Raw genomic sequence first — 27818 nt, 5'->3', positions numbered from 1 at the left:
GGGCTGGGCAACAGGGTGGCTGGGTTCTATTGGGACTTCTCTACTTCAAGAGTTAGTCATATTCTTTGTTATAGTTCTTATAGTTTATTGCTTACTCAAATGTTATGATGTCTAATTTTGGTACAAATATAGCGCCCACAAATTTAATGGTGCAAGTAGAGACGGAAGGAAATGAGGTGCAGGAAGAGTTTGAACGCCTAGCTAGGGTAATGCTCTACTAGGATATTGTCCTTTATGATGGACAAAAGGGGGGAATGTGGAAGTGCACGAAGGGATACTTGACCATATTAACTCTTTATTAATTCACTTAACTCACACAATAGACAAGTACACATAGAAGCACAATTGTGTAATTACTTTTGAGTTTCTCACGTTGATAATTAATTTAGTTGAGCAAGTCGCCTAGCACAGCCTGTGCAGCCTGTCCTCCCCCGAGATAGGGATGTAACTAACTACAGGAATAAATGGCCACATAGCCTTGAGACTGGCTACAGCCCTACTGATAATGAGAGACAGGAATGTAGGGAGAAAGCAGATAACTAACACTTTCTCAGACCTATGTGCAAAGTAACAAGATGGCTATGGGTGTTCAAGGGCGGGCTCATTATTTGATTGACCAACTACCTGAGCCAAGAAAGAATGTACGTGTACGCCCATATTCTATAACAGGTGGGGCGTTGTTTACTGAATTGTATAAACGTGAGCTGTTTCTTTAACTTGGCAAAGTTGTACCCTCAACCATTGTTTGAGGTGCGCTTCCACTTGTATACAAGTTAAGGTTCAATAAAGTTTCACTTTGTACTACTTGTTTGGGTGTTATTATTACTTATTACTATGCATTAAGTTTCGACAGACTCACTTAGTCCAATCATAACTGTCACAGCAATTTAATGTGCATAATGAAATACAGCAGCTCAATTATCTGTATCTGGCTTTGTCTTGGCAAGTGTTTTCTCAGTTATCTTTAAAAAGATTGGAGAAGCACATGGGAACATGTGCAAAAGATATGAATGTCCAGTTCAGATAATAAGAGGGTACCATTGTTACATCCCTAGGTTACACTATCATATAAATAGATATATATGGGTAAGGTGGTCTAGTGGCTATGGTATTGGACTTGTAACCTAGAGATTATGAGTTTATATCCCACCATGGCAAGTTGTGAAACTGAATTCAAAAAATCTGATAGTTTGTGGTCTCATACCAGAAAATGACAATGAAAGCTGCCTTGATTGTTATAAAACCCCACTGGTTCACAAATCTTCAGGGAAGGGAACCTGCCACCCCTATCTAATCTGGCCTACACATGGCTCTACACGCTTGATTCTTAATGCCCTCAGGACACCTAGTGACGGGCAATAAATACTGCCTTGCTGTGTTGCCCACATGCTAAGAACAAATAAAAAAATATTATGGAGTGTGAATCAACTCCCACATCTCCAGATATGGAAAGCCAGAAGTAAATGAAAAGAAAACAATTCTTGCATTGTTGTTGGACAGAAAGGCATAATTAATTTTCTCAGGCACTCTATCTTGCGTAGCTTTAATCGACACTTCTTTTAAGATGGAATTTGTTTCACTACTAATCAAAATCTATTCTTAAATGATAATCAATTAAATACATTTACATTTGACTAAATTTTCAATAGTCAATTAATTAATCAAAAGAGTAATTGTAATTACTATTTTCTCAGAGCATTTATTGGGGAGGATGAGAAGAAAATAATATTTGTCTAGCTATATAGAAAGCTGTCGGTTTCCTTCAAATTTCGTAATGCCAATTTTATTGTTTTAGCAAATATCAATAAAGTTAAAAGCTACTAGTCGATCTCCCCTGTTGCTTGTGGTTAAGTCAGGGGAAATGCTGTTTTGTGACAGGTTATGTAAAGCACAACATATTATATAAATAATTACATAATATATATCTCTATAATGTATTAAAGGCTTGCATCTGCATTCACTTTGTTTGTCAGACTAGTTTTTATGTCACTTTTAGCAAGCTTGGGATAATGCCTGTTAACATTATATAATAAACCAGTAACGCACATTAGTATATTTACCATATACTTACCTTTCTGCACCCCAAAATCTTGTTGGCGCTGTGCTCCACAAAGCCACCCAATTTGCTTTCTTTTAAATGGCTCTCCTTTTCCCGTTGCACAGCTCACCCACCCCTTTGCCGACCCTCTCCCACAATCTCTCCCAGCCTCTCTTTCTACTCCGATGAATGCAGCCCTTCGCACTCCCAGCATTGTGGGCCCCATCTGGTATGGTGCCACACAAGTGAATAATCCACAAGGTAGAAAGGCACGGAACAGCAGACATGCTTCAGAGGTGAACTGAAGATTGGCCGGGGAGTACTCTCCGGTGTCCTGGCCAATATGTATCCCTCAACCAACATCACTAAAATGGATTATCTGGTCATTCTCTCATTGCTGTTTGTGGGACCTTGCTGTGCACAAATTGGCTGCCAGGTTTCCTACATTGCAACAGTGACTACACTTCAAAATGTGGAGATGCCGGTGATGGACTGGGGTGGACAAATGTAAGGAATCTTACAACAGCAGGTTATAGTCCAACAATTTTATTTTAAAATCACAAGCTTTCAGAGATTATCCCCTTCGTCAGGTGAATCGTCACCTGACGATGGGGATAATCTCCGAAAGCTTGTGATTTTAAAATAAAATTGTTGGGCTATAACCTGGTGTTGTAAGATTCCTTACATTTGTACACTTCAAAAGGTATTTCATTGGCTGTGAAGCACTTTGTAACGTTCTGAGGTCGTGAAAGAAGTTACATGAAAACAAGTTCTTTCTTTAAGCCAGAGAAAGCAAAGGGAGGTTGTAAATGGATCTGCATTAGCATGGCGAAGGATCATTAGTGGGATGCCACAAATATCAGGATTGTGGCAATTGCTATTTAGAGAGTGTAAATAAATGATTTGAAGTAGAAACAATGCTGTTTAAGTTTGCAGATGACAACAAATTGATGGGGTTTCAAACAATAGAGAACAGGCAAACTCAATACAAAGGAATCTAGGTAGGTTGGAAAGATGAACTAATGAGAGGCAAACAGCATTCAATGTGGACAAAGGAAGAGAAATAAACAGTGGCAATATAAATTAAAGAGCTCAAGGCTACAAGACAGAACATAGAAAAGGGATCTGAGGGAACTTATGGGTAAGTCACTGAAACTAACAGTGCTGCAATAATACTTCACCAGCTGTAAGGAAAGCTAAAGAGGGTCAGAACACAAGTCCAAGGAGGGGATAATAAATCTGTACATGGCACTGGTACAGTCACAATCAGAGTACTGTGTACAATTCTGGTCATCATACTATAGCAAGGATATCCAAGCATTATTGGCAAACTGATACGTAGTTGATCTGGGATTGTTTATTCTGCAGAAGAGAAGGATCAGGGAGATATTATTCAAGATTCTTAAGGGAACAGCTAGGTTGAACCTTGATATTACGTTCATGCTTACCACAACCTCTAGAAGCAGAAAACAAGGGCTTAAGCTTAAAAGAGGGAAGGTGCACAGACAGTTTAAAATTAACTAATTTATGCAAACTTGCCTAAGGAGACAGACAGTGTGGAAAAAAGGAGAACTGGATAAATGTTTGAGGGAGCAGGGGTTTGAAAGTCATTAATTTTTGGACCAGCCAGATGTACTGTATGGTCTTTCCCTGTCCAGTACTTTCCTATGTTCCTAATCAAACTTGACTATCATTCATTCATGTTTAGTCAATTAGCTAATTGACTTGCAACTTAATGGATAAGTCTTCATTTCAGTCAATCACTTAACTTTTGCCCTACAGACATGCAACTTCCTGAAGCACAATGCCCTACCAAGTAACTCTTATAGGTACAACGCAAAGGATATCCACCATACATAAACATTTTAATTATTTGGATTTTATTACAAAGTTTATAATCAAAACTACATGTTGCTTAGAGAAGAGGTCACTAAAATTTACAAGGTATTACATACAAAGAAAAGCAAAATGTCACTAAGACCTGGTATGGGTTACACAAGTACAAAAAAAGTTAGAAATCATTGAGAACGAGGGTCAGTGAAGCATCATTGCTAATGCTGCAGTATTGGTGCTAGATTAACGCTATTGAGCTCCTTCAAAACCAAATGTTCACAATGACTCCAACACTGCTTTTAGTACAACATCAGCACCCAATATACTGCATGCCGTTAAAAAAAAACTTACCCCTTTGCTAAGATGAAGTGAGAAGGAAGAAGCAAAATAAACAAAATGGCCTGAGTGCTGTTAAACTCGGTTGATACAATAATTGAGGCATCCAGAATAGTGATACCACTTTTTCATGCAAACAGGTTTGATCATTGTTAGTTCCACCAGGTGATCTGGCTTCCTACCTTTTTAACACTCTTCTCTAGAATTCATAATTTGACAAAAATAATAAAAGCCTAGACTGATAGTGGTAATAGCTCCTGCCTCTAGCATCTATAAAGGGCCTTTTACAAAACCAGTTTCAGTAGCCTTAACTTTAGTAGGCGCCAAACCATAACACAAAACTGCCCACAAATCTGTCACTAAATTAGCAAACTCATTCAGACAGTGGGTGCTATGGGAACAGAAACATTTACCCTAGTGTAGTTTGGTGCTCTTCTGAGTTTGGGATTAAGATACATTTTTGCATCACAGCAGGGGGAAACTTCACTGATGGCTCAATGTAGCTCGAAATAGAAAGTATTCCATTCACCAATACGGCAAAGCTTAAGGGATACAAAAATTCACCAAAAAACCTCAAAGAAGCCATTTTAAAAATACAATAATTATGATTTTTTAATTTATTTGATAATAATCTGATTTTTTTTTAAATGGGATGCTTCATCTTAGAGTTACAATTTTCACATTTCATTCTCTAAATCATTCCTATAATCCAAAAATGTTTGCATGCTGTACAACAAAAAAAAAATAGAAACAAATACATCAATTTAGCTGAAACAGATTAAAGTAACAGAAAAAGTTGATGAAGGTAGTGCGGTTGATTTTGTATAAATGGTCTTTCAAAAGCCGTTTGATAAAGTATTACAAAATAGACTTGTTAGCAAAATTCAAGCCCATGGGATTAAAAGGGGCAGTGGCACTGTGGATACAAATTTGGCTAGGAGACAAGAAAGCAGAGAGTAGTGGTGAATCGTTGTTTTTCAGACTGGAGGGAAATATAAGGTGGTGTCCCCTAGGCCCATGGCCTGGACATGGGCATACAGGGCCTAATTTCAAAGTTTGCAGATGACACAAAACTTGGAAATGTAGTGAACAATGTGGAGGATAGTAACAGACTTTAGGAGGACATGGACAGATTGGTGAAATGGGCAGACATATGGCAGTTGCAATTTAACGCAGAGAAATGTGAAGTGATGCATTTTGGTAGGAAGAATGAGGCGAGGCAATATAAACTAAATGGTACAATTTTTAAAGGGAGTGCAGGAAAAGAGAGGCCTGGGGGTGTATGCACACAAATCTATGAAGGTGGCAGGACAAATTGAGAAGGCTGTTAAAAAAAGCATACAGGATCCTTGGTTTTATAAATAGAGGCATAGAGTACAAAAGCAAGGAAGTTATGCTAAACCTTTATAAAACATTGGTTAGGTCCCAACTGGAGTACTGTGGCCAATTCTGGGCACCACATGTTAGGAGGAATGTCAAGGCCTACTCAAGGGTGTAGAGGAGATTTACTAGAATGGTACCAGGGATGCAGGACTACAGTTATGTGGAGACTGGAGAAGCTGGGATTGTTCTCCTTAGAGCAAAGAAGGATAAGGAGAGATTTAATAGAGGTGTTCAAAATCATGAAGGGTTTTCATAGAGTAAATAAGGAGAAACTGTTTCCAGTGGCAGAAGAGTCAGTAACCAGAGGACACAGATTTAAGATAATTGGCAAAAGAACCAGAGGTAAGATGAGGAGATTTTTTTTTTTAAATGTAGCGAGTTGTAATGATCTGGAATGCACTGCCTGAAAGGGTGGCGGAAGCAGATTCAATTTCAAGAGGGTATTGGATAAATACTTGAAGGGGAAAAATTTGCAGGGCTATGGGGAAAGGGCAGGGGAATGGAACTAATTGGAAAGCTCTTTCAGAGAGCCGGCATAGGAAAGATGGGCGGAATGGCCACCTCCTGTGCTGTATGATTCTGTGATTCTAAATGGCTTGTAATTAAGTGGAGTAGAACCTTCAGTAATCAAATGACTCAGCATATTTATCAACAGTTTGTAGAAAATCAAACAGATAACAGATATAAGCAATATAAACAAGGGAAATGAAAACACTTGCTTTCTTTCAACTTTCTTTCTTTCAATTTTCTTCATTTATCCTTCATCTTCTGATGGCAACTGCATCTGTTCGTTTATTGTTCAACAGGAAGAAGCACTCCAGCACCTCATCTAAATAAAGTTTGCTTCATTACCTAAGGTGACCGTGCATCATTCATCATATGGGTCAAGTGTTGCTATCAATATTTTAAATATACTGTACTGTGTTAAACTGGTTATTTTTCTTAAAAGCAGATGATTAGAACTACCTCAACTGCACAGTTGGTAAATGCACAAATGTGGTATGACCAATACAGACTAGGAAGTTCAGAGGTTGATCCCCAACCGTGCTGAATTAGCTGATCTGAACCAGTGTGGCAGTAGCAGCAGTACTAGAGGGCTATATGTTGCTGGGTTGGAGGGGGTTAGGTAAATTTTCCAGGATTCCCTCTCTGAATAAATGTTCAGTGCTTCCAGCTGTATAAAATGCATGAGTATCAGGCAAGGACAGATCAGGTTTTACTGTGATACCTCCCACACTCAAACAGTTGTTGACAATGGCCATCTAGGCTGACAAATAAAGATCAGCCACTTAGACACAATTACTGGAAGGTAGTCAGTGTACCTCAGCATCAACCAGTGCTTTTGGGAAAAGAGGGGAGAAAATTAGGAAGAGAAAAACAAACTGTACAAATTACGACTGCACATAAATATCAAGTTTGAGAGTTCCTGGTAATAACAACTTCTGTCCTGTTCTGGAGATCTTACACAGTTTTGATAGATTGACTGTCTATAATATTACACTTCAGTCTCATCAACCTTAAGTACTAGCTTTGAACAGTTTTCAAAATACTGTAGATCTATCCATGGAGGCATTGAGATTACATTACAAAGGGGAAGAAATCTAAAAAAAAATCAAGCCTTAGTAAGGCTGGAAACTTGCCTGCTCTGACAGTTTGAAAAAATGAAGAAAGCCGAAAGTTCAAGTTCAGTTACAGTAAATGGCAGGCTCAATTTGAAATTGCTGCATTCTCAACACTGATTGAAAGAGTGATTGGGTAGACCGATTCTCTGCAGGTTGAAATACTGACCTGAAACTAACTGCACATTTCACAAAAAATTACTGCAATTATGAGACTATTTTGTCTAGTTAATGAAATGAATTATTTTCATTAAGAGATTCAGGCAGTTCACAGATTGAAGCACTTGATGTCTAGGTACAGTATTTTCTATAGATAACTATACAATGCAGTGTTATCCTTGTATGAACAAAGAATGGAATGAGAAAAGGCCATTCAGGTTAAGCAGTTAGTCATTTTGTTTTAACAGGAATGCTATTCAATTTAGTCCATGATAAGTGAATCAGGGGATTGGAATTGTTTTCACCATAAAACATAGTATCATTATAAATCAGACTCCAGCATGCACTGAATAACCCTGTAATTTACTGCAACATCAGCCTTGACACTTATCAGTCACATGATGGTACAATCCTTCAAATAATGTTACAAAAGGTTATAACAATCCCATGATGCCACCAAGACTCTCAGCTCAAAACAATTGAAGCAGCACACTTGTATTAAGCAGAACATACATGATATAATACTGCCATGGACTGCAGTGATTCAAGAAGGCAGCTCACCACCACCTTCTCAAGGGCAATTAGGGATGGGCAATAAATGCTGGCCTTGCCAGCGACGCCCACATCCCATGAACGAATAAAGTGACCGTCACCGAAACATAGGTGGCAGAAACATGGGAAGGACGGTTTAATTCAACCTACATTTAAATAAAACGACACCTGGAAATGGCCCTCTCCTAATGTCAATGATGAAATTAAACCTCTTGACCAGCCTTGTAATTTCCTCTCAAATATCTATTATTACATGTAAGGTGTTAGCCTTGGCTCAGTGACAACACTCATGCCTTTAAAGCAAAAGGTTCTGGGTTCAAATCCCAATCTAGGTGAGATAATAATCAGAGGCCTTGTCTGCCTCTCAGGTGGATGTTAAAGATCCCATGGCACTAGTCGAAGAAGAGCAGGGAAGTTCTCCCAATGTCCTGGCCAATATTTATCCCTCAACCAGCATCACAAACACAGATTATCCAATCATTTATCTCACTGCTGTTTGTGAAATTCTGCTGTGCACAAATTGGCCACCATGTTTCCCTATATTACAACCGTGACTACACTTCACATCAGCTGTGAAGCATCTTGGAACATCATGTGGTTGTGAAAGGTGCTATGTAAATGCAAGTTATTTCTTTCACTCTTTGATCTCCCAATGTTTTACTAAAATCATATCCCTGTGCATGGCACATCATTTTACCAATTTGAAAATTATTTTTCTGCATATTTTTTTCTGCCACACAACATCTCATTATTTCTCATCACTGAACAGCTTCTTATCCCTGCAGCCTAAAATGTTGCCATTATCAACTTGCAAAGCATAACGCTGCATGTGAACATTTCACACAGCTGAGTTTTTCTTTTAAACTAGAATTGCAGTAAAGAATAATGGGAGGCATCAGAAATGTTGTCTACTTGAAAGATGAAAAACATCCAGCAGTATAATTAGAATACAAGTTCTGTCCTCCTAAACTTGTGCCTGGAGAGAGTCTATTGCACTTGGATGGGTACAGGTCTGACAATGGTTGCAGTAACTTGTGGCGATCAATTAAGTTATTACACAAACATCACATTTCACATGATATTAAAGCATATTTTGGTTTAGATGAAATTTTTAAACATAGCATATGCTAAATAAACCTAATGACAATCCAGTGTAAATTCCCCCTGGTGTAATACAGGGACATATGAAAAACAATGGTTAATCAAGCAATCAATTAGAAATGTATGTGGAGATCTTTCATTTAAGATGTGTACATACACAAGCAGCAGCCAAAATCCACATGCACATACACACCTGTAATTCACCCCCAATGTAGTTAATTATTTTATATGCCGGCTACCCTACGTAAAAGTTCCTTCAAGACACAGATTTCCACTACTCACTTCTATATCACTAAACATTGATGTTAAAAAGCTGTTAATTTTATAACCACTTTTTCTTTACATCAAAAAGTTAACCATACAACCAAAGGTCAATTTGCAGCATTCATTCAATGGGTCAAATGTTATTAGCTCTCTTTTTAAAAAAAAACAGCACCACACTACTGTGCACCACAGATTACCTTCCTGAAAGCAAAAGGCTTAAGAGTTATATTCTACTATATACAAATTAATTCCTGATAACAATTCTTGCTGTTTTTTGTTATGGGGGTGTCCATTGTACAGGTTTCACTGTATTCTTGGTGTATCAAAAGTCAGCTTATTGAGCTTCACTGACTGATCATTTCATCATAAAATGGGAAAAGCAAAAAGTTCATGAAGATAACTCAATCCAACTCTGTTGTGAATATAAAGTGTCTGTATTTTCTCTCCTGCCTTTTTGATCCTGCTGCCAGGCCTTCATCAGCATTGCTCTCAGCTCAATCACGTGGAGTGCAGGGGAACTGCAAAGATGGCCAACTCTTAGTCTGATTTTATTCTCCCTGAGAGCAGACTGCTTGCCTCCATCAACAGAGTAGAGGTCGGGACATATGAAGCAAAGGAGGTAAAACCGTCAAGCATAGAGTACTCATGTGCCACAATGCTGCCTCAAAATTTCTGCTTTCTGATTCAAGCCAGCTCCGAAATTCCCTCCCTAACGCCCTCCACTTCTCATCCTCCTTTAAGACCCTCCGTAATGTCCACCTCTTTGACTAAACTCCTAATATCTCCTTCGGCTCAGCATCAATTTTGGTCTGATTACGCTTCTGTGAAGCACCTGAGGACTTTTTCTACAATAAAGATGCTATATAAATGCAAGTTGTTATTTCAAATAAGTCATAAATAGTTGAAGAATTTTAATTCCAAACATTGTGCTACATCTCTCTTTAATTTGAGATCCTGACTCCATATTTTGCACCTCCAGGGCCCATGAAGACAGAACACATGAGCAACATTATGTTAAGTAATTTGAGCTGTTTGCTGTAATTGAATTGTGTTCTACTTTTTCACTTTTACACAAATGGACAATGTAAACACATTGAAGAGCAATTGGATACAAGGAAAAAAAAATCAAGCTGCAATCTAATTTTGAGATTCAGACAGCCAGACCACAGAAGCATGATTTTCATCTGAATCTTGAGATTAGATTTTACAGCCTGGTAACAAGCTCCCTGAATTAGGTAAATGCACCCCCCAATGTGGAATTGAGCCATATAAACTAGAAAGTTTGCAGATTCAATCCCCAGTCTGTGCTGAATTAGCTGACTGTAGCCAAGGTGGCATTTGAGCTAAAAATGGCCTTAGCATTGCTGTGTGAAGGAGAAAGCAGAAGAATTCTGCTAGGGCTCCCACTCCTAAAAATCGGGGAACGCATCCCCAACCCACTACATACACGCCTTGTCGCCAATTTTACAGCGGTGGGTAGCTTGCCTGTGTTCCGTCTTGGAGAGGTGGGACACTTCACTATAATATTTAAATCAAGCTCCTACGGTGCAATTGGGAGCCTGATTTAAATTTAACGGTTGCCGGCCAGGTTTCTCAGGACTCAGGAAACCCAGTAGCGAAATGGAGACGGGAGCAGCTGGATGTTGAAGGTAAGTGCTTTTTAGGGCACTCCATGGGAGCCAGGAGGAGCAGGAGTGCTCCTCCCAGCCCCTCATACAAACCTTCCGCCTTCCTTCTGCCAATCATGGCCCTCCTCGCTGCCGCAATCAGCCGAACCCCCACCAAACCCCCAATCTCCAGCCTGCCCCGCGATCAGCCAACCCCTCCCCCGCAAAAACTCCTGATCTCCCCTTCCCTCCTGATTACTGGAAATTCTGGAGGAAGAGCTTTTTCCAGGGATGGCTGCAAAAGGAAGTTGCATTGAAAGAGGGTAGGGTGAAGTGGTCAGGAATGATCTTGCTAGTAATTGAAGCCACGGGAACAGAGGGACTATGGGAGTTGACAAGGTCAAGGGAGTGGCTATGAATTTGGGTAGGAGAGTTTAGATGAAGGGAGATGTTTAAAGAGGACAGGAGGGTGATAAATTTGAAGGTCAGAGAGCAACAGGAGGAGAAGGAGACTAAAATCACGGAGGATGAAGTTGAGGGAAGAAGGGAGGATATCTTGAGAAGAAACTTGGTTTGGGCACTGGTAGACAATGAGGACTTTAAAAGGAGAAGAAAAGATGGAAAAAGGAGGAGGTGCCAAATGACTAGTGGGAGTGACTTGGTGATTACGACCACATTGCCACCATGGCAACTTGGGTTGGACAGGTGGTGGCAAGTATAGCCAAGCATGGAGGCTTCAGTAAGAGGCAAGGTATCGTCACCTGCAAACCAAGTTTCAGTCAAAAACAGGATGTCAATAAAATCATCCACAATAAGATCATGGATGGAAAAGGCCTTGTTCCTGAGTGAAGAAACATTCTGGAGTAAAAGGAAGGCGGCTCAGTGATGTTAATCTGCGGCAAAATTCAAGGGGATGGTTGTGGGTGGGGTGTGCTGATGGGAAGAAGGTTGGTGAGGTTAGCCCCCAGCAGGTGCACTGGGTGGGAAGGTCGGCAAGTTGGGGTTACTGTTCTCAAGGGGGTAGTATCAATAATCGTTACAAGACACAGAAAATTCCAGGACATTTTAAAAGAATATAGATATACTTTAGTTTTAGAGCTTTCCCATTCAGATTCTATTAAAATTTTATCTTCTATTATCACCATCATTGTTACATTAAGATGATACCATTAAGTTCTGCAATATGTCTCTGCATCACATCAAAGGAAGAGAATGTGCCATAATATTATGACACTAATACAGTATCTTTTACTAATGATATATACTCTGTAGAAGAGAATATAGAAATAATATATACACATGAGAAAGTCTTTCCTCAGGATCATAATTATATTTCAACTAAAATACTTATTCTCATAGCCCTATTTTTTTATGACCTCAACAATTAAACACAGGTGAAGCATTTTGTTTAAAAAACCTCCCTATTGTTTAGTTTAACCCAAATAAATTTGTTGTAGATGAAACAGTTACAAATATCCTTCTGTACATTTTTCAATCACCCTTAGTATCAAAGACCAAGTTAATCTACGAGTCTCAATTTATCTCAGTAATTGTTTTTGTTTGTTTTTCCTGATCAATATCAAATTTACCTCAGAATCTTCATATAACCCGAGTTACTTCATGCAACTTCCGTGTATCACAAAGCCCATTTCCACCAAGCGATCAAATCATATCGCAAGTCATACTGGTTCAGGCTGAGAAACACAACATCCACCCATGGGAAAACTATGCATAAGTGAGGAGGAGTGCCCAAAAAGTATGTTTTAAAAAAAAACTCAGGAATATTCCAAAATAAAGCCCTCAATTATTTATTCAAGAAACAGCCTCCATTCCATTTTTTTTAAATGGAAATTTCTAATTTTGTTAAAATGTAGTAACCGTCCTATTTGGGACATTCATCTTTGTTTTGTCTGAGACTAGGGTTCTGAAACACAGGAGGTTAGATTTTAGCTACTGGGCGGCCGACCGGCAGAGCATGCCAGCCTGCTGCCCAATACTGCTGGCGGGAGGTCCGGTCCATCACCATTCCACCGGTGGGTACCAAGGTACATCCTGCAGTAGGCTCCATTACACCTGTGGAGCTCGGAAGAGCACTCCTGCTCCTCCTAGCCCAACAAAAATAATTTTAAACTTACCGTTTTTAAGTTTTCTTCAGCTGCACTGCCAGGTAAAACTGGGTGGAGCGTGCATGACGCATGCTCCTCCCATTATCTCCCAAAACAGCAATCAGGTCCTATGTACATCATAGGACACTGATTTGCATATTAAAAGAGCCTACCACCTGCAACAGGCATCTCCAGTCACCCAGGGATACACCCCTTTCATGATGGCATCAGCCAGATTGGGAAAAGGAACGGGGCCGCAAGCTTTCCCCTTGCGATTTTTGGGGCCCTACCGCCCCATTTCCACCTGGCTGACCCAGTGAAAACCTTCCCTGTGGAGCTCTAGCATTCACCCTGGGCTCCCAGCACCTTCCTCCTCTCTTCCCGCACTACTGCTGAAGAGAAATAAGTTTTTTTGGAAGAAGTTGGTGCACAAACAATTGAGGCAAATAGAGTCATAGAGTTATACAGCACGGAGAGAGGCCCTTCAGCCCATCGTGTCCGCGCCGGCCATCAGCCCTGTCTACTCTAATCCCATATTCCAGCATTTGGTCCGTAGCCTTGTATGCTATGGCATTTCAAGTGCTCATCCAAATGCTTCTTGAATGTTGTGAGGGTTCCTGCCTCCACAACCCTTTCAGGCAGTGAGTTCCAGACTCCAACCACCCTCTGGGTGAAAAAGTTCTTTCTCAAATCCCCTCTAAACCTCCCGCCTTTTACCTTGAATCTATGCCCCCTTGTTATAGTACCCTCAACGAAGGGAAAAAGCTCCTTAGTATCCATCCTATCTGTGCCCCTCATAATTTTGTACACCTCAATCATGTCCCCCCTCAGCCTCCTCTGCTCCAAGGAAAACAAACCCAATCTTCCCAGTCTCTCTTCATAGCTGAAGCGCTCCAGCCCTGGTAACATCCTGGTGAATCTCCTCTGCACCCTCTCCAAAGCGATCACATCCTTCCTGTAGTGTGGCGACCAGAACTGCACACAGTACTCCAGCTGTGGCCTAACCAGTGTTTTATACAGCTCCATCATAACCTCCTTGCTCTTATATTCTATGCCTCGGCTAATAAAGGCAAGTATCCCATATGCCTTCTTTACCACCTTATCTAGCTGTTCCACCGCCTTCAGGGATCTGTGAACTTGCACACCAAGATCCCTCTGACCCTCTGTCTTGCCTAGGGTCCTCCCATTCATTGTGTATTCCCTTGCCTTGTTAGTCCCTCCAAAGTGCATCACCTCGCACTTTTCCGGGTTAAATTCCATTTGCCACTGTTCCGCCCATCTGACCAACCCATCTATATCGTCCTGCAGACTGAGGCTATCCTCCTCGCTATTTACCACCCTACCAATTTTTGTATCATCAGCGAACTTACTGATCATACCTTTTACATTCATATCCAAGTCATTAATGTAGACCACAAACAGCAAGGGACCCAGCACCGATCCCTGTGGTACCCCACTGGCCACAGGCTTCCAGTCACAAAAACAACCTTCGACCATCACCCTCTGCCTTCTGCCACAAATGGAAAGCCTTTCTGTACCGTTTCTTTAAAAAAATTCAACTTCTTAACAAAATGCAATACCACACTCAGTGATAATGGATGGACTGAGGGACAGGGAGGAATTATTTCTTGAAGTCATCGGAGGGGCTACTGCACTACCACACATTTATTTACACATCATCACCATACAGTGGTATAAACTGGATATACAGTTATCAACTGAATATCTATCATGAGCAATATCATTCATGAGGAAAATCCTTCATAACTTACTTGAGAAACTGGATTCATAAATCAAGAAATCTTTCTCACTTATACAACAAACTGGACATAACACTTACCAGTTATGCATCTCTTCTTATTAGCCAATGATCGCCTTGTCCTTTTCAGGTCAATTTCACTCATTTAAAGTCAATTCACTGGTTGTCTCTGTGCAAACTACCTGATTTAAAACCACAATCAGCAATGAACTGCTTCTGCAAAGAACTGGCAGTAAACATTTTTACACTAAAATTATTAAAGCTTTTACAAGAAAAATTATGCACATCATAAATTGGAACAAGTGCAAACAGTTATATTTTATTAGTTTTTAATATAGAGAGACCGGCAAAAGACTGTAAATAAGGTTACATTTGTTGCTAACTGAAATGTAGCCAGCGATTCTTAAAACAGATAAACAGTAATATTCAGTGCACTGAAGGTAGTCTTTCTGAAATCTGCACTGACCTATAGTCCATTACATAGAATCTCGCAACTCCATGTTTGAATCCCTCCAATCAGGTTTCTGCCCCTGCCACAGTACCGAAACGGCCCTTATCAAAGTCACAAACGACATCCTATGTGACTGTGACAATGGTAAACTATCCCTCCTCATCCTTCTCTAACTGTTTGCAGCCTTTGACACGGTTAACCACACCATCTTCCTCCAACGCCTCTCCTCCGTCGTCCAGCTGGGTGGGACTGCTCTCGCCTGGTTCCATTCCTATATATCCAGTCGTAGCCAGAGAATCACCTGCAATGGCTTCTCTTCCGCTTCTGCAGTGTTACCTCTGGAATCCCCCAAGGGTCTACCCTTGGCCCCCTCCTATTTCTCATCTACATGCTGCCCCTCGGCGACATCATCCAAAAACACATCATCAGATTCCACATGTACGCTGACGACACCCAGCTTCACCTCACAACCACCTCTCTCGACCCCTCCACTGTCTCTCATGTCACATTGCTTGTCAGATATCCAGTACTGGATGAGCAAAAATTTCCTCCAACTAAATATTAGGAAGACCGAAGCCATTGTCTTTAGTCCCCGCTGCAAACTCCATTCCCTAGCCACCGACTCCATCCCTCTCCCTGGCCACTGTCTGAGGCTGAGCCAGACCATTCACAACCTAGGTGTCCTGTTTGACCCTGAGATAAGCTTCCGGTCACAGATCCACTCCATTACCAAGACCACCTACTTCCACCTCCATAAAATCACCTCTCTCTGCCCCTGCCTTAGCTCATCTGCTGCTGAAACCCTCATCCATGCGTTTGATACCTCCAGACTGGACTATTCCAATGCTCTCCTGACTGGTCTCCCATCTTCCACCCTCCACAAATTTGAGATCACCCAAAACTCCGCTGTCTGTATCCTAACTCGCACCAAGTCCCGTTCTCCCATCACCCCTGTGCTCGCTGACCTACAATGGCTCCCGGTCCAGGAAGAACTCAACTTTAAAATTCTCATCCTTGTTTCAAATCTCTCCATGGCCTTGCCCCTCCCTCTCTCTAAACTCCTCCAGCCCTACAAACCTCAGAGAACTCTGCGCTCTTCCAATCCTTGCCTCTTACGCATCCCCGATTTTAACTTCTCCACCATTGGCGGCCGTGCCTTCAGCTGCCTAGGCCCTAAACCCTGGAATTCCCTCCCTAAACCTCTCTGCACCGCTATCCTTCTTTAAGACGCTCCTTAAAACCTACCTCTTTGACCAAGCTTTTGGTCATCTGTCCTAATACCTCATGTGGCTCGGTGTGAAATTTTGTTTGATAACGCTCCTGTGAAGCGCCTTGGGAAGTTTTACTACATTAAAGCCGCTATATGAATGCAAGTTGTTGTTGTTTACAGCACAGAAAGAGGCCATTCAGCCCAACAGGTCTATGCCAGTACATGTGCTCCACATGAGTCTCCTCCTACTCTATTTACTTCATCTCCCTCTATCAACATATCCTTCTATTCCTATCTCCCTCATGTACTTATCTAGCTTCCCCTTAAATGCATCTATGCTATTCACCTCCACCACTCCATGTGGTAGCAAGTTCCACATTCTCATTTCTATATGGGTAAGGAAGTTTCTTCTGAATTCCTTATTTTTTTTTATTCGTTCACGGGATGTGGGCGTCGCTGGCGAGGCCAGCATTTATTGCCCATCCCTAATTGCCCTCGTGTGGTGACGGTTCTCCCACAGTGCTGTTAGGGAGTTCCAGGATTTTGACCCAGCGACAATGAAGGAACGGCGATATATTTCCAAGTCAGGATGGTGTGTGACTTGGAGGGGAACGTGCAGGTGGTGTTGTTCCCATGCGCCTGCTGCTCTTGTCCTTCTAGGTGGTAGAGGTCGCGGGTTTGGGAGGTGCTGTCGAAGAAGCCTTGGCGAGTTGGGGCAGTGCATCCTGTGGATGGTGCACACTGCAGCCATAGTGCGCCGGTGGTGAAGGGAGTGAATGTTTAGGGTGGTGGATGGGGTGCCAATCAAGCGGGCTGCTTTATCTTGGATGGTGTCGAGCTTCTTGAGTGTTGTTGGAGCTGCACTCATCCAGGCAAGTGGAGAGTATTCCATCACACTCCTGACTTGTGCCTTGTAGATGGTGGAAAGGCTTTGGGGAGTCAGGTGGTGAGTCACTCGCCGCAGAATACCCAGCCTCTGACCTGCTCTCGTAGCCACAGTATTTATATGGCTGGTCCAGTTAAGTTTCTGGTCAATGGTGACCCCCAGGATGTTGATGGTGGGGGATTCGGCGATGGTAATGCCGTTGAATGTCAAGGGGAGGTGGTTAGACTCTCTCTTGTTGGAGATGGTCATTGCCTGGCACTTATCTGGCGCGAATGTTACTTGCCACTTATCAGCCCAAGCCTGGATGTTGTCCAGGTCTTGCTGCATGCAGGCTCGGACTGCTTCATTATCTGAGGGGTTGCGAATGGAACTGAACACTGTGCAGTCATCAGCGAACATCCCCATTTCTGACCTTATGATGGAGGGAAGGTCATTGATGAAGCAGCTGAAGATGGTTGGGCCTAGGACACTGCCCTGAGGAACTCCTGCAGCAATGCCCTGGGGCTGAGATGATTGGCCTCCAACAACCACTACCATCTTCCTTTGTGCTAGGTATGACTCCAGCCACTGGAGAGTTTTCCCCCTGATTCCCATTGACTTCAATTTTACTAGGGCTCCTTGGTGCCACACTCGGTCAAATGCTGCCTTGATGTCAAGGGCAGTCACTCTCACCTCACCTCTGGAATTCAGCTCTTTTGTCCATGTTTGGACCAAGGCTGTAATGAGGTCTGGAGCCGAGTGGTCCTGGCGGAACCCAAACTGAGCAGGTTATTGGTGAGTAAGTGCCGCTTGATAGCACTGTCGACGACACCTTCCATCACTTTGCTGATGATTGAGAGTAGACTGATGGAGCGGTAATTGGCCGGATTGGATTTGTCCTGCTTTTTGTGGACAGGACATACCTGGGCAATTTTCCACATTGTCGGGTAGATGCCAGTGTTGCAGCTGTACTGGAACAGCTTGGCTAGAGGCGCAGCTAGTTCTGGAGCACAAGTCTTCAGCACTAGAGCTGGGATGTTGTCGGGGCCCATAGCCTTTGCTGTATCCAGTGCACTCAGCCGTTTCTTGATATCACGTGGAGTCAATCGAATTGGCCGAAGACTGGCTTCCGTGATGGTGGGGATATTGGGAGGAGGCGGAGATGGATCATCCACTCGGCACTTCTGGCTGAAAATGGTTGCAAACGCTTCAGCCTTGTCTTTTGCACTCACGTGCTGGACTCCGCCATCATTGAGAATGGGGATGTTTGCTGAGCCTCCTCCTTATCTTTTATATATGGCCCTTAGTTTTAGACTACCCCACAAGTGGAAACATCTTTTTTATATCTACCCTATCAAATCCCTTCATAATTTTCAAGATCTCTATCAAGTCACCTCTCAGTTTTCTCTTTTCTGAAGAGCCCCAACCTGTTCTGTCTTTCCTGATAGTTCTAGTATCACCCTTATTTAAAAAAGTCATGAAAGTTTAATTTCTGTATATTTATAAATGACAGTGGAATAATGGTGCATCAATACAGTGTGTCATCGATAGGCAAAAAATATACTTGTGCATGTGATTTTCAGGCATTTTGAATGGCTAATCCTAACCAGGGTCTTTAGAATAATTTACTATTTATTTTGCCTATTCAGCACTTGTAAGTTGAACAGCTTCCCTGTGGTTGGGAGAAATAAAAATTAAATTCATCAATGAGTGGCTTACCCCTTTGTGTACCTCCAAAGCTGGTTTCAGAACATATTTGCGTGTCTTGGAACAGTTAACCAATGCATGTCATCTGAGAAATATTGCGTAGTATGGGACGAGAGGGAACAGTACATTTGTACTGTACTGTGAACAGTTCTGGTCTCCATATTATAAAAATGATATAAAGACACTGAAGAAGGTGCAAAAAAAGATTTACTGGGATGATACCAGAAGGGAGAGGTTATACTATCAGGCTCGTTTCTCTAGAAAAGAGAAGACTGAGGGGTGACCTGATAGAGGTCTCTAAGATTATGAAAAGGTTTGATAGGGTAGACGTAGAGAAGATGTTTCCACTTGTGGGGGAGGCCAGAACTAGGGGCTATAAATATAAGATAGTCACTAATAGATCCAATAGGGAATTCGGGAGAAACTTCTTTGCCCAGAGAGTGGTTAAAATGTGGAACAAGGAGTAGTTGAGGCGATTAGCGTAGATACATTTAAGGGGAAGCTAGATAAACACATGAGGGAGAAAGAAACAGAAGTATATTCGGATAGGATTAGAAGAAGTAGGGAGGGTGGAGGCTCGTATGGAGCATAAACACCGGCATAGACCTGTTGGGCCGAATGGCCTGTTTCTGTGCTGTACATTCTATGTAATTTTTAAAAGATAAACTATAGTCCACAATTCATAGCACTTAATGTACTGAAGTCCTCAAAGTGTTTGGAATCTTATGAAGGATAACTTTTAGTGTCATGGTTTTGGTTGATCTTGCTTCTCATGACTTTTAATTGTTGATAAGTATACTGCTGTTTGCAAACACTTCGTAGAATCCATTTTTAACCAGCAAATCACCCACTGCACAGATGTGTCTGGTTATAGCAGAAGGCACGCAAGGAAGTGTTCTCAATGTCTGTTGTTAAAACTTATATTCTATGATGCCCGATTTCCCAAGTAAACCTAATAAGATTTTCATGGTTGGCTCACAGCAACCATGTACCATTTCACAGCATACAAACCAGCTTCTGAAAACTCACTTCAGCCAAGACAGTCACAACTCAATGTTCCTACTTAATACCAGAGGTTTTTCATAGGTGATTAAAAAGTCAAATAATCAAAAATCTTCAAATTATACTTTTGTTGAAATCTGTTGATGGTAAAGAAGTTTCTAAATGTAGTCATCTGTGTGATCAGCTCATTTATGTATTTAATGATATAAAGAAACTGCTTCAAAACCAGTTGCATTATCCATTAAAGTGATCAAACAAAATGGCTGCTTGAATAGTGGACATTTGTTATTGTACTGAAGGTAAAGCCCCCTTCTCTAAGAAAAAAAACACAAAATTGGCCAAAATAATATTAAAATGACAATGTCTTGATCAAAACTGTTCAATTTTACAAATGCTGAATAGAAAAATATATTACTCTTTCATCTAAAGAAAATTAAGAACACCTACTATACTCAGCTGTTTATTTTGAATGGAGACACTGAATAATACCAACAAACATTTTTCCCCATATACTGATAAGAGTTTGTGGAAAATATTAAGTACCAGTCCAAATGTGAGGCGAAAAGAGCAGACACAACTGATACATCATTGCAAATTTTAAGGCCCAGATTTTCACTCCCTCAGCCTGGTGAATTCCAGGCCGGGGGGGTGGGGGGGGGGGGCAATTAACATGAAGCCACTCACTTACCTCTGATCCCGCTGCCTTCCCGCTGTGTCTCGACCATAATCTGCTCTTTTGAGCAGGCGAGCGGGATCCACAGGAAGGTAGCAGGGTACTTCTTTAAATATGCAGATCGGATCCGATGATGCCAACCCAACTCGACTAGCAACCTAAACCTCAGGTTTTTCCATGATAGCATTAGTAGGAATGACCATCTCAGTCCTTGAGAAGACAAACTCTCATCCCCACCGTGAAGACATCCTCTATCAAGTAGGGTAGCACCACCACCATGTTAAGTGAGACAGACTAAAGACAGATCCAGCAGCCAAAAACTGGGAATCCATAAGATGCTCTGGGACACCAGAAGCAGAATTGTGTAGTACCACAATCTGTAACCTCTGACCAAGCACATTCCATCACCATTAAGTGATCATCAATAGAGCCATCAAGCAACATCTACTCACCAATAACCTCTTGCTGGTACTCAGTTCAGAATCCACCAGAACCACTCAGCTCCAGACCTCATCACAACTTTGATCTATCCATGGGTTCAAGAGATGAATGACAGAGGTGAGAGTAGCTGTCCTCAGCATCAAGGCAGCATACGACAGAGTAGTTCACCAAGGATCCTAAGCAAATTCAATGGAGGTTCAATGGAGATTAGAGGGAAAACCCTCCAGTGGCTGGAGTCATACCTGACGCAAAGAAAGACAGACGTGGCTGTTGGACACCAACTACCATAGCCCCAAGACATCATTGCCAGAGGCATCTTCAGCTTCTTCATCAATGACCTTCCCTCAATCATACGGTCAGGATTGGGGCAGATTGCTAATGATTCCACAGTATGCAGCTCCATTCAGAAGTCGTCCCAATTATAAAGCAGCCCTACAGCAGGACCTGGATAATATTCAGGCCTGAACTGAAAAGTGGCAGGTAACATTCCTGTCATCTCTTTCTAATCTCCAATGGCACCATCACTGAGTTCACCACCATCAACATCTTGAGAGTCGCCACTGACAAGAAACTTAACAGGACCAGCCATATCAACACTGTGGCTACAAGGGCATGGCAGAAGTTGGGTATTCTGCAATGACTGGTCACCTCCTGACCCCTCAAAGTCTCTCCACTATTTACAAGGTTCAATTCAGGAGTATATTGGAATACTCATAACTTATTTGGATGGGTGCAGCCATAGAAACACCCATGAATCATGACACCATCTAAGACAAAGCAGTTGCTTGATTGGCAGTCCTGCTACTGGATTGAATATCCAACCCATTGCCTGTACAATGTTGCTACAGTAAGTACAAAGAGATGCATTTTAACAACTCACTGAGGTTGCTTCGACAGCACCTTCCACCACTGTGACCTTCATCACCAAGGACAAGAGAAGCAATGTTGTGGGAACACCATCACCACAAGAACTGTAGTGGTTCAAGGAGATTGCCTATCACCACCTTCTCAGGGCAAACAGGGATCGGCAATGTCAATGCTGCCCACATCCTGAGAACAAATTTTTAAAAATGGAAAAAAAAACTCACTTCAAAATGCTGTTAAAAATTCAATTTTTCCCCTATTGATATGGAGTGGCCATCCCTGAAATTTTGGAAGCAGTAGAAATCAAATATGAAGCTTGGTTAAAATCTAATAAATCTTTTTCAATTCACTGATATACCACCTGTGTTAGAATGCATGTACATAGCTACAAGTTTCAGTAAACAAAAAGCTGGGGGAAAGGCCACATCAGACTGGTTAAAATGTGTCAAAAAGTTTGCGCTTTATTTAAACGGTGAATTAATGTCCAAAGAAACAGGATTTATGGACTAAATGTCCAGTGTAGCCATCTTCAACTGAAACCCAGAGACTGATTAAAAAAAGTCACGTATCAAACTTGATGAAAATCCAACATTGAAAAGAAGACTTGAATTTATACTGTGCCTTATCTCTCGCCATTACTTTGAAGTGATGCGATTGTTCTGTGGGAAAATGTGGGAACCAATATTCACAAAATTTGAAGTGAGAGATTATTTAAAGAAGGACATTGAGTAACGGGGTCCTGTATTTCTACTTATTTCTTCTGTTGCACTTATAATATTTAGCAAATAGAAAAAAAATAAAACTGAAAGGCTACCATTGGATGAGCAGCATGCAACATAAAAGATGCACAGGATACTCAGTACTCAGGAGTTCAAAGCATTTATGAGGCAATTATTTACCACTTGACAACATCTTATGAACTGCTCTGACTTGACATGAATGATTCACATCTTCTAGCTTCATTAAAGAAAATTACACATCATCTTAATAAATGCTGATTCTAGTGATGTAAGATGTAACCATTTATGCCATCAGCAAGTTATTTGTGAGTATTTACACCTACCCATCAATAACCTGCTCACCGATGCTCGGTTTAGGTTCTGCCAAAAGCAGTGGGCACCATACCTAATCACAGCATTAATCCAGACATGGGCACAAGAGAAGGATGCTGACGGAGAGAGGAGAGCAACTGCCCTTGACATCAAGGCAGCATTTGACCAAGAAAAGCACTGAAGAGCCATAGAAAAATGTGATCATTGGGGGGCATGGGGAAAATCTGCCCATAGCATGGCTGTCGGAAGCCAATCACTCCATCTCTGGAACATTATGGATGGACATCCTCAGGACAATGTTCTTGGCCCAACCATCTTCAGTTACTTCAATGACTTTCCTTCTGTATTAGGATCAGGAGTGGAGCTCGTCACCGACAATTCTACAGCGTGCAGCTCCATTAACAATTCTTCGGATAATGAAATAGCTCATGCCAACCTACAGGAGGACCTGGCTAACATCAAGCTTGGGCTGATACTTGCCTTGGCAGATAACATAAGGGCCAGGCAACACCTTCTCCAACAAGAGAAAGCCCAGAGATCAACACCTGAACTTCAACAGCACCACCAATGCTTAAGCCCCCACCATCAACATCCAGGCAACATCACTAACCAGAAGCTTAAGTGGACCAGCCACATCAACATTGCGGCTACAAATGCAAGCAAAGGCTGGGTTCTCTGCGACAAGCGACTCACCTCCTGATCCCTCAAAGCCTCTCCACCATCTATGAGGCTCATGTCAGGAGAGTGATGGATTGCACACCACTCGCCTCGATGGGTGCATAGAATCATAGAGCACAGAAGGAGGCCATTCAGCCCATTCTAACTGTGCCAGCTCTTTGAAAGAGCTATCCAATTAGTCCCAATCCCCTGTTCTTTGCCCATAACCCTGCAAATTTCTCTGTTTCAAATATATATCCAATTCTCTTTTGGAAGTTATTATTGAATCTGCTTCCACCACCTTTCCAGGCAGTGCATTCCAGATCATAACAACTCACTGCGATAAAAAAATTTCTCCTCATTTTCCCCCGAGATGTTTGTTCATCTGCAGAGTATTCTTAAGATTTTGGCAAAGTCACTAAATTTCAGTATTTTTCTATCAATAAACTCATTTGCTATGGAGAACATTTTCTCAAGTGTAGCAGTTTACACTGGATACTTTATTCTGGAATAAATGCAGATTTAAACACAAATTACATTACTTTAGATCAATATTAAACACTGCAATTGTCCATCACAGGATTGTAAATCCTACTGCACTCAATTATTTTAATTTTAATTTTGTGTTCTCTGCACATCTGTATCAACATTGTTGGTAACGCAATCTATTGGAAGAGGGAAGAGAGCCAGAGAATTCATTTCAATCTTTTCTAAATTTCTGATTTAGAACTGATTCCAAACTTCCCACTGTAACTTTCAAAAATAAGTTTCTGGGGTATGGGATCTAATGTCAATAACGAACTATGCATGCATGCATTTGGAAGGGGTTTACTTTGCTAATGTGAAAAGTAAAATACTTACATGGTAACAATCCAAACTGGAGCACATTTTCTTATTACTGTCTAAATGAAAGGGTCTTTGGGGCTAATCCTGTCAAACCGATAGTTAAGTGTAAAACTGTCACCAAGTTCACCCAAGGAATTGCTGGCAGTTTAAATGCAGGAAGAACCATCATGACAGCTTTCAATGTTTCTAGGCAACATTGGCATCTGTCCATCATTTTCAACACCACGATATACATAAGTACATCACAACACAAATCTCATCATCTGGCCTCACTGCGCATCTTAAGCAACCAGGTGTCCTGGAGCAGCTGCAGATTTCAGTGGTACTCAAAAGTACTGTAAATCAATTGGTGTTGTTCCAGCTATTAGCATTAACAAGTCTTCAGACATCAGAAAGCTGGACTTCAGGACTATGTTATGGAAGAGTCAAGACAAGCCTAGTTATTATGTGGAAAACCAATCTTGACACACATCATTAATAGGATGATAAACTAAAAATGTTTCATGGAAAGAACTGTAACTACCGTATGCTTAATTTTTTTGCTTACAAAAGCAGGTTTATGATACAAAGGGTTAACAGAGCAAACTCTTTTGAGAGTGATAGAAATCACTACTGTAGTAGTTCTACCAATGACTGCATCGACTTAAATGAAACTACATTTTTTAAAAACTGACCAAAGGAAAAGCACTGACCCCTCCAACAGGCCAAAGACTTTACAACCACGTCACTGCAAATTGTACATACCCAAACTCTAAAACTGGTAAATATTCATTTCACTCCCCTCCCCCAACCCACCCTCTACCATTAATGTTCCTTCTAAGTATTTAAAGCCTGGAATCAGAGAACTTCCTCAAAATAGTCAATTACTCTGGAGTCCTTTCCCCTAAAATTAACCCTAAATTTACAGAAATGCACTATTTGCACACTCTGCTCATGGCATTTTCTGTCACATTATTTTTTAGAAACCTTCATTTTTAAAACCAAATAAAACCACATCCATTAAACACATATGTTGCAGCTTCTGTACATCCTTTTCCACAGGTCCACTTTCTCAGGTAAAGGCTACAATGTATCTATTGAAATACGTATTCAGCTATTTCAAGCAACATCATAAGCATTTCAGATTACTAACAAATTAAGTTATCAGAATTCAAAAGCACATGCAAACACGGGGAATCATTTGACAAACTTCTAAAAGAGACAATATTTGATGATCTAAGAGTTTTCTTCAACAACCCAGCTCTATTTCCTTGCTAATTATTTAAATGTAACCATAGGATTACTGTATTTGCTAAAACACAAATAGCAACTAAAACGAACACTGAACAAAAAGTAAAACAGGCATTTTGAATACTTATTCTCTACTTAAAACACCTGCTGAGAAAAGAGCAATCAGGCTCTAAACATCTTACAACTATCCCTTTAAAAGTTGCCCTGTTCAATTTTACAGCCTAACATGAGCGAACACCTCCTGACGGATTGACGAATGAAAAGAGATGGGGTGGGGGGAGCCAGAAAGGTCCTTAGTTCAATCTAGAAAGATCGGTGAACTGTGTGATATGAATTCGGATCATTTACAATTAAGAAGCTGTTTGGTTTAGGAGCTAAAAAGTAGGAAACGCCACATCCCTGGTCTCCGATGAAAGACGGAATGCCCTCTCTGAAAGTTACTGTGTTTGAAGTTTTGAGTAAAATAAACACTGGCTCTGAAGTACACGCCTCTCTGCGTTTCCCTCTCTCGGCTAAGTGTCTGGATTTCCCTCTAAGGCGGCAATAAACCCTCGCGTGTGGCCTCTCTTTTTCTCGCCGGCTGCGGTGTGCTGTCAGAGCGGGTCTCTCTGGATAAAACAATAGCACATTCTTCTCCTGTTGGAGATGGGATCTTCATACAAGCAGCAGGCCGGTCCCGGAGGTGGGGATAATGGGTTAGGGACTGATATCCAGCATAAGGTCCAACGCTGCACTTTACCCCCATCACCTCTCTCCACCTTGTACCAGTGCGGGGCGGAGATTATTGACAAGTTTTACCCCCGCCTCGGAAGGTGCTTTCTCGAGAGGGCTAAAGATGCCTAAAGTCTAATTTCACATGTTACCCCATTCTTCTGAGGGTCCCAGGACTTCCTCTTTCCCATACCTCTGGGGTCACTCTCAGGACCTTTTATACTTTCTGGTAGTCTCAGGTCCTCATCTTTGGAGGGGGGGGGGGGTCATTTCTCTACTATACTTCTTTGGGGGTCTCGGATCTCCTGGGGATCTCTGGCCCTCAGACCCCAATCTGCTCCTTTGCTCCGAGGGGTCTCTTGCCTGGCTCCACTCTGCGTTTCCCTGAGATTGCTTCCTTTACTCTGTGTGACTCACTCACTCTGCGCTGCGCGTTGCTCTCTCTCTCTCTCTCCCTTCCTCCAAACATACCTGGGTCACCAGAGGGATGAGGGTCTGCTCCACAGACCTGGTTTTAATCTCCAGCCCGGAATCAGTGTTGCAGTGGGAAGAAGCCATGATGCCGCTGACTCTGCCGGTGCCGCTCGTGTTGCAGTGCCAAGTCCGTCTCTCCCTCTCCCAGTGACTGACACTCACTGAGAAGCAGGCGGGAGGGAGTTGCGTCTCTTTCCGGCGGTAGGAGGGGCTCTGGAATGTGTGTGTGGGGTTGAGGGGAGGGGGGTGCTGAGTCCTGCCCTTCTAGTCACTCCCTCTGTCTCCAGTATATATTTTCTAATTAAACGTGGTAAACAAAAATCAATTTAGTTCACTTCCTACTTCCTGAATATCTGCAATGTTGCAGCGGGAGCGGGAGGGAAGCGGCGCGATGGCGCGCGGCCACTGCTGGTGACGACAGGAGCCGCTAATGGGAGCGCGAGCAAGTTGACATGGAACGCGGGCCCGGGGCCGGGGAGAGTTCTCATCAGCATCACTCAAGACAGCTAATTCAGGGCTTAGTGCGGGCCACGCACCTTCTCAACTATAGAAACAAGTTATGGTAATGACGATGATGAACAAATAAATTAAATGCAGATTTATGTTCGTTACTTCAATTTCTGCTGCCAACAACCCTGACGGGTTACAGTGAAAGGTTACTCACAAAGTCAATTCGGAAAGTTGTATTCCTCCCCCCCCCCCCCCCCCACACACACGACACTTTTTTTGCTAAAAAGAAGTGATTTCAAAAACTCGGCTCCTTGAGAAAATTGCATTTGGTTAGGTGTGTTTCACGTTGTTTTTTGGGGTTTAAAGTGTGCGTGTAAACAGAGCTACCCGCAATCTGTTTACATGCCATGAATCCATTACTGTGTTTTC

At 41.9% G+C, this 27818-nt stretch overlaps 1 protein-coding gene across 1 annotated transcript in view; it reads right to left on the bottom strand.

The window, feature by feature from the left end:
- Nucleotides 1-27144, bottom strand: part of ctnnal1 (catenin (cadherin-associated protein), alpha-like 1) — a 306680-nt gene extending 279536 nt beyond the window's left edge. The window contains exon 1 of the mRNA XM_068006252.1: nt 26937-27144. Within this exon, the coding sequence (XP_067862353.1) occupies nt 26937-27023 (87 nt within the window). The 5' untranslated portion in view covers nt 27024-27144. The remainder of the gene's footprint in view (nt 1-26936) is intronic.
- Nucleotides 27145-27818: the final 674 nt, after the last annotated feature.

This window comes from Heptranchias perlo, chromosome 2 (assembly GCF_035084215.1).
Source record: "Heptranchias perlo isolate sHepPer1 chromosome 2, sHepPer1.hap1, whole genome shotgun sequence".
In the NCBI taxonomy this organism is placed as follows: Eukaryota; Metazoa; Chordata; class Chondrichthyes; order Hexanchiformes; family Hexanchidae; genus Heptranchias; species Heptranchias perlo.
Note: the sequence above shows the minus strand (reverse complement) of the source record. Positions and strands in the feature narration are given on the sequence as shown.